This window comes from Numida meleagris, chromosome 1 (assembly GCF_002078875.1).
Source record: "Numida meleagris isolate 19003 breed g44 Domestic line chromosome 1, NumMel1.0, whole genome shotgun sequence".
Classification (NCBI taxonomy): domain Eukaryota; kingdom Metazoa; phylum Chordata; class Aves; order Galliformes; family Numididae; genus Numida; species Numida meleagris.
Genome location: NC_034409.1, coordinates 122,505,078 through 122,518,040, shown reverse-complemented (window position 1 = coordinate 122,518,040; position 12,963 = coordinate 122,505,078). Strand labels below are relative to the sequence as shown.

The 12,963-nt window shown below is 37.5% G+C and overlaps 1 protein-coding gene across 1 annotated transcript in view; it reads left to right on the top strand.

Moving 5' to 3' along the window:
- The window catches only part of CLCN4 (chloride voltage-gated channel 4), a 37,948-nt gene extending 25,398 nt beyond the window's left edge, over positions 1–12,550 (top strand). Inside the window, exons 9-12 of the mRNA XM_021410742.1 lie at positions 1,386–1,572; positions 4,031–4,429; positions 7,138–7,354; positions 8,804–12,550. Of these exons, the coding sequence (XP_021266417.1) occupies positions 1,386–1,572; positions 4,031–4,429; positions 7,138–7,354; positions 8,804–8,894 (894 nt within the window). The 3' untranslated portion in view covers positions 8,895–12,550. The remainder of the gene's footprint in view (positions 1–1,385; positions 1,573–4,030; positions 4,430–7,137; positions 7,355–8,803) is intronic.

Below are 12,963 nucleotides of genomic sequence, written 5' to 3'. Positions count from 1 at the left end.
TCTCCAGTTGGGACACCCTTGATGACAAGAACAACTGAGTGGAGCTCAGGACAGTCAGGATGGATGACTAAAAGTCCAGCTGATTTCTTGAGCAGGGAGAATGAGTGGGAGTTTAAGAGTGCTTGGATATTAAAGATATAATATCCAAAGGGGATACAGAGGGAGGATTTGAAAAGAGATGCCCTTCACTATAGACTGTGATTTGTGCAGGGGCTGGGAGCCAGTTTTTGCAATGGTTGGTTATTAGCTAAAACTTCTGAGTTTGGTTCTTTGTTTGGCATGTGATTCTGAATTTGATATATATAAAAATTGTTAGTAGCAATTGATAGTTTCAACTATTCTGGAAAAGAACAGATAAAATTGCCATATCCAGCAAATTTAGAAGGCTCAATTTGTCTGTATCGGCAAAATTAACAGCGTATTGTGGGTGAGATAGCTCCTGCATCTGGACAATGCCAAGGTTGTTAGTTTAGTTCTCTAGGAAGCTCAAGGTATAATTTCAGAATTACGTAAAAACATCATAGAAAAATCTTTCTTAAAATAAACCCCAAACTCCGTGCTTGAAGGCCCTTTACAATGGTTCTGAGTTGCCTTCTCCACCAGGAAATTTGTCTCCAATTTGACATCTAAGAAAAAATTCACTTAGTTGAAGAAAAATGGCCTGTCGTTTTTGTTGTAGTTTGTGTGTTTGTTTTTGCTTTTGTTTTGTTTTGTTTGTTTCAGTAGTGTTTTTTTAGTGATTTGTGACTTTTCTGTTTAGCAGACAAGGAGGAAATGGTTCATAGATCTTCCAGGAAAATATATAGCAATCTGAGATGAAGAAACATCTGCCTCTGAGCGCTCAGCCTCCTTTCCCTAAATTTTTATTCTATTTGACATTTAATTTAAAATCTGGTTTGATTTAGCCTGAAAGAGTAGTAATAAAGCTGTAAAATACTTCATGTGATAGAGATTGAACTCAAGATGTTATTTTCAGTTAAGCTTATTCTCAAGCCCTTGACAGAGCCATCAGCAGCTCCTGATGAGGAAGCAATAAAGGAAAAACTAGGAACATCTTGACTTTAAAAACAGACTATGACTCAAAACCACCATTTAACTGTCAAATTCAGGGTGATGCAGCACAGAGGAGTTCCAGGTAGCTTCTAAAATGCATTCAAATTATATAAAGCTATTAATATTCATACAGCCGTGCAAAGTCACTGCAGAAACCTATGGGAAAACATGAGGAACATCACTATAAGCTGCTCAAAAATGATGACCTTCTGATCTAGCTTTTTATGAGGAAAATAGGTTTTCTTATTGCCAAAAATAATTAATTGATTGATGTATAATTTCATTACTAGTCATTTTTGTCAATGCTCTCATGTGTCTGTATTTTATTCAAGATTCCTTCAGGCCTTTTCATTCCCAGTATGGCTGTTGGAGCCATGGCTGGCAGGATGGTTGGAATTGGAGTAGAGCAGCTGGCATATCACCATCATGACTGGATCATCTTCAGGAACTGGTGCAGACCTGGGGCAGACTGCGTCACACCAGGACTTTATGCTATGGTGGGAGCAGCAGCTTGCTTGGGTACAGTACATGCTGATCATTCTGCATGGGTAATGCCAATATTTGGGAACCTACAAATTGCTTAAGAGGGCATTATATTTGTGTTAGGTTTTATGATGGTGTTTCTGGATGTAATAGATGTGATGGGCTGAACATGGGAAGCTTCCTCAAAGGGTCCCAGTGGTTCTACAAGAGGTTCCCCATTGGTACACATGAGAGAAGGCAACAAGAGTTTCCTACAAGAGTAGACAAGTCAACCAGAGAGACTTGCAGTCACCAATGCCTACTCCTTGTAATCTGCCAAAAAAGCCCAAACAAGGAAACTAAAATAAAATTAGGTTATAGATTTCCAAGGAGGAGTGGTGGTGGTAATTTATGTTGGTTGCTTGCTTTTTCTCTTAGATATGATGAAATCCACTGTAGGTGGAGTAAAGCTACTTCTTGTTTAGATCTTGTTCTCTCTCAAGCGTGGGGAATAAGCTTCTCAGGTCTGACCAAATCTTAAGCTACAGAAAAATAAAAAATTGGAATTTTATTATGGCCGTGTGTCAAACTCTGGTCAACTGAGCTGTCTTATTTTTTTCATTTTGGCTGTAGGCCAACATCTGATTACATTAAATTACTAGGATTCATTGGATTTTACAGGAATGACCTGTTAACTAGTAATGCTAGGTCACTGAACCATACCTCACATATTAAATTTCTAGTCATAAATCTAACAGGAATGTTGAAGAATACCATCTGAATGCATTTTTGTCCTATCATGCCTTTCCCCTTCTGTATGTGCATATGTTACCTCCTTTTGTTATCGTCATTGATGATAGAATCATTAGATGATGAAATAACAGTGGGAAAGTATAACACGTGATTAATGTGGGTAGATTTGAAATGAAAGATACACTCAGAGAAGAGCTGGAGACATTTCAGTTTCAATCTCCTGTTAAAGAAATAGGATTGTTTGTGTGATCATTTACTGAGGGACTGAAGGTGGAATTTTCTTGTCTAAATTTACTGTCTGTAGACACTGACACCTGAGATGCATCGATACCCTTCACAGTCCATACAGAAAAAAATGAGATACTGGGAAGTTCGGTCTCATCTGGCAGTAGACATCAGTGAATTTATCCTTGAAGGTGCCTGTTTTCTCCAGAGGCTATAAAAGCAATCTGGATAACTGTTACAGCAATGCAGACATGTAACAACAGCTAGGATGAATCTTACTCTCAGCAAGCATAAAGCACTTTCTCTTATCCATAAATGATCTTAATGTTCATAAAAAGAAATAACACATAAATTTTGCTGTGGTGTTGCAGTTGATCCTCTGGCCAACTGTCACTTCCTCTTTAAAAGGTTCAAATCAAGGTGCAGTGGTTTTAGCAGTATGTTGAAACATACGACAGCATGGTCAGCACTTGTTCTTAAGGCCAGTGCACCATCTTGCTTAGGGAAAGGCTGTAAGAAGCAAAGGAAGTATTATATGATCCTTACGGTGGTATCTCCTCTCAGTTTCTCAGACTCAGTCATTAAGACATTCCTGAGATGAAAGTTATATCCGGATCGTTGTGTTAAATAATCAAAAACGTAATTTTCCTGTATGTTGGTAAAATAAAAACATTGTTTAATGACCAGTTTGCTGATTCCTCTCATCTAAAATGATGTTGTATTTTGAGGACTAAAAATAGCAGATTTATTATGTTTACCTTTTGAACAGAGGCAAAGAAACGTTACCTAATAATTCAGTGGTGCATACACACTTGTTGGTAGATATATGATTATTTTTATCCTTTAATGTAAACTGAAGGAGTAAGAAGTTGGCTTATAAAATGAAAAGACTAAATTGAAAAATATAACTACAACCCTACATAGAGCTGCATGCCTAAATGGCCTGAAACCAAACTGTCTTGGTTCAAACTGTGTGTTAAGCTGCTGTAATGTAGCTTGAAGTGGCCCTCAACTATCCATACACAGAATTTTGTAACTGTGACATACTTGAAGGTAATGCTTCGATTTCTTTTCAGTATGAATGCCATAGGTAACCCAATGTGAAGGCCAGCTGTCAAAGTTCCCAGTGCTGTAATCCTGCCTGTCTCAGCCATGGAACTTTGCTGATTCTTGGAGTTATTTTAGAGGGTCAATGGCAGGATTCAGTGTTAGTTCCCAAGTATCCAGTGTAGCTGAGGTTTTTGCATGCTTTCTGGATTGACAGCTCTGTCTTGTATCATTAATACTTTGCTTTTCAAAGTTTATATTTTTGGCTTGAGCAAGTTTGCTCGATCTTTTTGATGAAAATTGCAGCAGATGAAAAATTTCTTTCTTCAGTTAAATAACCTCCTAAATACTTCACAAAGTATAAGGGCAAAATATTCAGCATGAATAATCTTGTAACTTTTAGGCTGCAAGACACAAAAAGATAAATGAGTTGCTTAGTAGGTATACTTAAGGAGAACTGAGGACATGTGACTGCTTTCTTTGTTGCCAGGTGGTGTTACGCGAATGACAGTCTCTTTGGTGGTGATTATGTTTGAGCTAACTGGAGGCCTGGAGTATATTGTACCTCTTATGGCTGCAGCTGTCACAAGCAAGTGGGTGGCAGACGCCTTTGGGAAAGAAGGGATCTATGAAGCTCACATTCATCTGAACGGTTACCCATTTCTAGATGTGAAGGATGAATTCACCCACCGAACTCTGGCAACAGACGTCATGAGACCAAGGCGTGGTGAAGCTCCTCTTTCTGTTCTGACACAGGACAGCATGACTGTGGAGGATGTTGAGACATTAATCAAGGAAACTGACTACAATGGCTTCCCCGTTGTGGTTTCAAAAGACTCCGAGCGACTTATTGGATTTGCACAGAGACGAGAGCTCATTCTTGCAATAAGTGAGTAGAGAGTATCAGTATACATGTAAGTTTGATTTTCTTAGGGTTTTTGATAGCACAGGATTAACAGTGTTATTCACAATTCTGTTAAGTGGAAGAGTCCAAAAAGCAGTCAGGCTCACAACTATATTTCTTCTTTCACAACATTTTACCTTGCAGAATACATCCTCAGTTTGAACTAGCTTTGGTACCACTATATAATGACATGTCACATTATATAGAGATACGGTTTCAACAAAGAAGCTTCAGCTTTCTCTTGCTTGACAAATTGTGCATCTGCAGTGTGGTGGCTGAGGGAGTACACTGGAGAAGTACTCCAATTCCCTCACACAACTGACCTCTTGGATGAAGGCAATAACTATTGAGTCCTGCATAAAATGCTGGCTCATGTAAAGCTCTCTGCCTCGTAATCTATGTATGTCCATGCCATTTCTTTCTTACACTGTGGAGCACTAAGCAATCTCTAGAAATGTCCAGTCCTTGTAAAGTGAACGGCAGTACCACTTCTACTTGCTCCAAAACACCTCCAGGAGGATTGCATCCCTCTGTAAGTCCTTGCTGAGCAGGTAGGCAGGTCGAGTGAACTTAGGTGGTCGGTCACCCTCTGGGAACATACATGCCCATTTCAGATTACTTCTGCTTTACAGTATTTGACTCTGTAAAGCTCTTCTTACGATTGGCCAGCTTCTGATGGATTGTACAAAAGGCAAAGTCTTGAACACAATCCAGGTGGCCTGTATAATGTACCTTCCCCAGTGTGGAGTTGGAAGAGCAACATAGTTAACATAGGCTGTGAACTGTGAACTCCTGAATATGAGAGGCCATTTCACATTTGGGAGAATTAATTCACTCTCTAAGACAAGAGCCTTCTGCAGAGATTACTTTGTAAAGTCATTGTCATCCATTTGTCTTGCTCCTTCTGCTAATCTGTATCTGTTTTTCTTACCCACTGATTGCAAAAATCATCTGTTCATCTGTTTCACCTTTAATCTAAAATCTCCATTCAGTAAGACTGCATACAAAGTCCACGCTTTTTATGATACCACTGAATTTGCTCAAAAGTACTACATCATTCAAATTTCTCTAGAGAGATGTTTGGCTTTCAGGAGTGAAGTCATGGCTTTGGTTAATCACTGTTGTTCAGAGTCATTGCTGCCTTGGGAACAGCAAAGTGGTAACTAAAGTACTTGTGCCTGTTGTTTTGGGTGCGTGTTCAGGAAGGAAATACCTAGCTGTCAAGGGTTTTTATCAAAGGGTGGGAGTTAATTTTGATTAATGCTACCTCTTACCACAGATCATATATCAAAGAACTATGCAGCATGTTCACACTTGAAATTAGATGTATGAATCAAAACAAGATGAGACAAAGTTAGCATCATTCCTATAAATTGCAATAAGGCTTGTAATATGTGGGGTGAGAAGGTTGAGAATCATATAATATAGTGATATTAGGTTTGAGCCAAAACTGCTCCAGTTCCAGAAATATTACAAGACGAAGACCGTTAAAAGTAAAAAAATGCAGCTGGAACATGTTGGAAACCATTACTGTCTACACATTACAAGTCACAGAAGCAGATTTCTGCACTTTGATTGATGGAAATGACCTCCAAGAATATATACATATGCTTTGAGTATGTCTGATTTGCTGTACCTCTCAAGAACAGAAGCAACTTATATTAATCAAAGATAATAATTCCTACCATTTCCAAGAATTTATACAAAGAAAAAAAAAAGAATTTAACCCTCAGAGCCAAACACAAGATACGCCAGTTGTGAGGAGAGAGAAGTTGCTTATCATTTGGAAATGCATCTCAGATATTGTAACCTGTAATGATGAATAAAAATGAGGTACACACTACAAAGAAAATAAATAAATCACTTCTGTGCTAAGAATTCTTGTAAGGTCATACTTTAAAGCAGAAGGCTTATATTGATCATGTAAATTCCTAACGTAGTGTAAAGTTCATAGTTTGATCAATGTATTGAAGCTTTTGACTTTTTGAAAATGTTCAAATACGTGTTGTTGAGAAAAACATATCAATCAGACTGATTTCCTCCTTACGCTATCTTCCATTAAGTAAGAGGCTTATTTTTTCTGCCCTTTTAAAATTCAGGTATATAAACTCTACTTATCCAATTAAGTGCAAAACTACATAATTCACCCTGGATGCCAAAGTTATGCCAGTCTAGAATAACACACGTACATTTCCTAAATCCTTGGGATGTGAATTAGTCTTTTGATGCCTTTTTACAACACCCAGATTTTCTCAGCTCCACTCAGAAATCTGGTAGCAAATGTACAGCTCCAAGATGACTGGAATGCCTCTCTGTCAGGAATGTAATAGAAGTTCCTGCTGTGATTTTCACAATGGAGGAAACTACACATAATCTTTTGAATTTGACAGATATTGAATTAATTAATGATGTTAATGAATGTAATGAGCCCCATTTTTATTCAGGAAAGCATCTCAAACAAGAAAAAGTATGTATTTGTAAAAATATCATTTGCTTCAGATGTATCAAGGAAACAATATTTCAAGGAAATTCAAGTTTTTTTCTGTGACCTCAACTCCCAGTACCTCAGAATATTTAAGACAAAAGACTGCTACTACCACTGCTTTCCAAAGAGGGCTATGTTTTTTTGTTATTGTTATCAAGCCTGTTTTCAAGCCTGACTCACCCCCTCCCTCGATCTTGCTGTTGTACAGAGAATGCAAGACAGCGTCAAGATGGGGTGGTGAGCAACTCCATTGTGTATTTCACTGAAGATCCTCCAGAACTGCCACCCAATAGTCCCCATCCTCTGAAGCTGCGGCGTATTCTCAACCTGAGCCCTTTCACTGTCACTGACCACACACCGATGGAGACTGTGGTAGATATCTTCCGGAAACTTGGACTTCGACAGTGTCTTGTCACTCGCAGTGGGTGAGTAGATGCTGGGTCAAATATGCTTCAAGAATCTAAGGAGATTTTCATTAGCATTAAAAAAAATGCTGTTCTTCCCATTTAAAGCCAAGTATAGAAAATAACAACTAATTAATCAGCACCTCTGAGGCACTCAGTTGAATGATTTTATTCCATTTTGTGGATGGAAAAACTAAGAAAAGTGTATCTGCTCTCTCTCCTGGGAAGAAAAAAAATCAAACTCACAAACAAAATGGCCTTTATCAGGTGTTCACATCATTCTCCCAAATCCTTCCTGTACTGTCCTTTAGATAGGGTAAAGATAGATAAATACAAAATAAGTTGTTGTGACTATCATAATAGTTTCATATTCAAAGGCAAATCTGGCAAGTAGTATTGTTTGTAAATGATGTGTCTTGTCTTAGACGTCCAGTTAGATTAGATGCTTATGAAGAAATGAAAGTCCATGTAAAGCAGCTGAAGAAGTGGGGGTAAACATGAAATTAGAAGAGTAAAAAGCTGTATAGTGTGCACTAGAAATAATTTCCATGGTTCCAGTGGGGTTTCAGTTTTTTTGGGAGCATTGTTCATCACGTGAACTGGTGATAAGAAGAAACTTTATGGCAAGATAGCAAAAAGATACCCATCAATTTAAAATGTGAAGATTAAAATATAATCTTCTGCAAAAACACTTCTTGTTATTTAAATATATGGCATATAATCATCTGTCAATGGATTGTGCTCAACAATAAAAATATAAGGACCATTAATTAGGTCTTGATTTGAGGTACTCGGATTTGGAAATTTTGATCTTGATTTCTAGTACTTTCATCAGACTAAATGTGGAATAACTCTAACAATGACAGTTTCAAAACTCAGTGCCTCATTGCCTTCAAGGATTGAAAGTAAAAGCCCTGTAACATTGAGCATTAGGAAATTTCTTACTCTTGGGGCCAGATACTACTCAATAGGCCTCATTTTTCTTGATAGATACAATTCATTTAGGATCACATAAATGAGAAATTATCACTCAAATTTAAAGTTATTATGATGTCAGACAGCGAGAATTTCAGACAATCCATACTTTATCATAGTATATGTACTATTAAACTCCATGCATGTCTTACATAGGTCACTGGTGCCTTGGTTTTGTGCTGCTGATCCTTGCAGCCTGAGTGCAAGGAAATAAATCACTTTGTCATATTACGTGTCAGTAATTGTAGCTCCTCACTCAATCATGTTCCCAACAAAAGGAGATAACAATCCAAAATATTTCATTTAACAGTCACGGTTGAGGTAGTAAAAATACATGAAGTGTGAGAATGTTTTTTTATAAAAGATGATCATAGGGAAATGGAGAAGATGGACAGTGTTATATGGAAGCACTAACAAAATGTCTCTGCAGCTGAATAGGAAAACATGAATGATATACGAGATGATCTTGACCTTTCCTTTCCTTTTCTCCTCTAGGAGGCTGCTGGGTATCATAACTAAAAAGGATGTATTACGACATATGGCTCAAATGGCAAACCAGGACCCTGAATCTATCATGTTTAACTAGACTGTTAAAGGAATAAGAAAGTAATCCCTAAGGAACCCCTTCTAGATTAACACAGAGGTGTTCAATGTTTCTTTTTTTTTCAGAAGAAAATGTAATGTGTATGAGGATTAATGTAATTTGTCTCTGACAGAGGGCGTGGATGCAGGATGGCACTTATTTAATGAGGAGGGCAGTTTAGAAGCTCTGAGCAGCTGCAGACATCAAGCTGTGTTTTCTTAATGAGTTTCTTAACAGCTCAGTTAAGCATTGGTGGGTGTAAGTGATGTGGTGCTGAGAGACAAAGAGCCAGGAGCACCAGAGGGATGCATCAACATTCACAGGAACTCAGGAGACAGGTGTGAAGACTAGCAGACACTGTTTTTGTATAAACTGTTAACAAAGATTTGTGTTCCAAACTAGAGAGTGTGTATAAGCAACGTCAGTTGTTTTTATTACTGAAACCATGGCTATTTATTTGCTATTGATTTATACCATTTTCATAAGGAAAAAGAAAGTCATATTTTAAAGTCAAAGATTTTGTCACCTTCACTTATTTTTGTAAAAGTTAAGTAAATTCAGGACTGAAATTAAAGGAGCAAGAGCACACTTCAATTCACTTTAAAATATAGTGGCTCCTGCTCCCAGCTTTAGTCCTTCGAATTTTACAATTTATATATCTATACAGTTCAATATTTCTGTCAATCAGCTTTTCTTTATTAATGTTGAAATGTGATTTACTTCTAAGGAGCATGAGGAAAAACTTCTTTACTGTGAGGGTGACAGAGCTTGCCCAGAAAGGCTGTGTGTGAATATCTTTGGAGATATTCAAAACCCACCTGGGTGTGATCTTGGGCAATGTGCTTGAGCAGGGGGATTGGAATAGGATCTTTAGAGGTCCCTCCCAACCTCAACCATTGTGCGTGTGTGGTTTCCTATTTCTCTATGCAATTTTGCGTACAGATACTGTAATACTTAGTATTATGTGGTTTGCCGTGACAATAGAAAAAAGCATGAAAGCCCATGAAGGAATTTTAAAAGGCGTCAAAAGGGAGAATGGTATCCAGCTCCCATCAGTGCTAGTGACAAGAGATTGAATACTTCACCTGTCACTCTTTGTGTAAAGAGAAATTGTCATTTTTCACAGATTAATGAAGTTCTGCATTGATTCCTGATTCTCCACTTAGTTCCTTTCCTTCACTGGCTTTTCTTGATGCTTGTCTGCACCTGCCAAGAGATTGTTTAAGTTAATTTAACAACCACAGACATTTATTCCGTGGCATATTTGTTCTTTATGCTGCATCTGCCAGTCACAGGACTGCAGAATCCCTCCCCATTGCACTGTGGAAGGGATAAGGGATCAAATGGACTAAGGATGCAGTCAACAATAGAAAGGCTTTAATTATTTATCTGTTTGTATCAAGAAAACATAATTTAACACCCCCACATAGGGAATTCCAAGCCACTCAGGTAAAAATGCTACATTTTCTTACACCTTTGCTCTAGTCCTTTATGAGATACATGGAGTCAACATTTTCTGTGTTAATATACTAGCACTTTAGTCATTACTGCTTTCAGTAATAGGTGACCAAATTCTACTCTCAGTAACACCTAATCCCCACTGCCCAGAGTTTGGTTTATAAGCTTACAGATAATGACTGGATGATAAATTAAATGCTCTGAATCCCCATCAGGAGGGCCTTCTGAGTGCCTGAGACTCTGAACCACTCATTTAGGCAGCTAAAATCTCTACCATTTTCATTCAAACTTACACAGGTAACAGTAGCTCAAGTCTATTACACCCAAAAGCTTTTCAAAGAGAGATGAGAAGAGTATGCCTGAAGAACCAGACAAAAGCCATACTATTGAGCCAACCTGAAGGCACGATCATTGTGTCCCTGAACTGAGACAACTGGCCAGGTGCACTCTAAGTTAGATGCCCAAAGTTACAAATTCCTACTCTTATCTACAGTGACCTTGCTTCCTTCTGGCAGGTGTTCTACTGCATTCAGACAAAGTATGGCCCAAACTGTTTAAGGAAAAGAAAGAGATAATTTTAATCTGCTATGTACAGCATTTAACAGTAGTGTTTGCAATAGACTGACATAAATACATGCAGCCCTGACCAAATCCCCTAAATATTGAAGTGAATATTTCTTTAACTGAACATCTGCAGTATGGTGTATTATTAAAGGCATATTGTTAAAACTACATAAACCATAGGACTGTGTAATCCTTCTGAAAATAGGAAATGCAACGTAATGTTGTTGTTTCTTTTGTTTTTCTATGAAGCAGTCATCAATGAAACTCATTAAAAAACAACCAAGTCAACCACAAATCTCATGAAAATTGGATTCCATCATCTGAAGAGGGATACCATTATAAAAATCAGTGGTTTCCCCAAACTAAACCCAAATGGGGTTTTGTACAAATGTCAGGTTCTGCTCCAAATTACTAGAATCTAAATAGACTAACTTGAGGGCAATTTTTTTTTTCTGAAATTAAAACTGAAAGACTGTGTTTTACTTTTCACTTTTATAGCTCCTAATGTTAACACATGCTTGATGAACACTTTCTGCATCTCCTTTTATGTTTATATGGGAAGTAAGTATGCAGACTCTCCCCTCTTCAACACTTCTAATTACTTTTGCTCATAAGGCAAGAGAAATAAGTTAAGTTCATTTATTTGCTATTTGAATTCAAACTCTCTGCTTCACATATGCCAAGGAAAAAAAGGAGGTCTTAAAGATTTCTCTGTTAGCTAGGCAAATTTCAGCCCATGCCCCATTAGAATTTATTCCATGGCAGAGCTAACTTTGAAGAGCATTCACTAATAGATATTTGCTAAGAAGAATGAGGATGGTACATCAATGCTGAAAAAATTCTTGTTTCCTGAGTGAAAGATTTTGAATCGGATAAGATTAAACTGATCACAAATACAAACTCATTTAGTATAGACTTGGGTTATCTGTTTAAACTCAGTTCATGGCTATGCACAGGCTAATTCCCCATGATACCCAGAGGCCTGATCCACTAAAATGAACAGCCAGCTCTGTGATGTTTTCTCAGCTCATCTTACTGGGTTGTATATAAGGAGACTTAAGGGTTTAAGAACAAGATCCATAAAACCAGCACAATGGTTTGTAAGAAACAACAACAGAAAGAACTGTGGCTTTGACTCTAGGACTACCACCCAAACAGAAGACAGGGAAATGGGGGTTCAGATCTTTTTTAACGAACATATTCCTCCTTAGATGGAACGATTTAAATATTTAAGAGGTCAAAGAAAAAGCTTTGGACATGCAACTTGTGTACATGGATGGATAGATTGTTGTTCCTTGTTCCAACATCTGTTTAAAATACATCAAAGTCAGAGCAGGGACTAAGATCTAGTTGCCAGAAACAGCATAGCAATAGCTAAATTCAGCTGATTGGTATTATCAAAGATGAGTTAAGGCTAGAAAGGCAAGAAGGCTTTGAAACAGGAGAGGCTTTGCTCATCAGAAAACTTCCAGAGATGGTATTTGTCTGTACTTCCTCTTGAACTTCCTCCATGATACAGTTTTCATTGCTTATATAGCTTGAGTGGCTGAATGGGGACCATTCTTAATAGAAATTAATTACATGGTTTTCTCAAAAAAAAAAAAAAAAAAAGTAGCAGTTCTAATGTAATAATCTAATGTAATTCCCCACAACAAGCACACTATTGGTCACCATTTTCCATCTATATTCCCAAATGTGTCTCGGAAGTCACTGAATAGATTCCAAGAGGTATAGATCTCAGCCTTAAGTATTTAAATTGATATAATTCAAAATAATAGTCACATGGCCTGATGAATCTGAAAGTTTCATATATTAGTATACAGTGCTTTGCTTATGCAGCCTGTCAAATCCTCACATTCAAACAGCTGGAGTTTGATAATGTCAAACTAAACAAGAGAGCAAAAACCTTTCAATGATGCAAATTCAGTAATGTACCTTTGTTTTGCATGAACTGTGTTCAGTTATATTCAGCTTCTTATGTGTACTTGAAGCAACCTGTACCAGAAAGTTTATTACAAAAATGCAGAACAAGGATGGCTTTAGCCACATC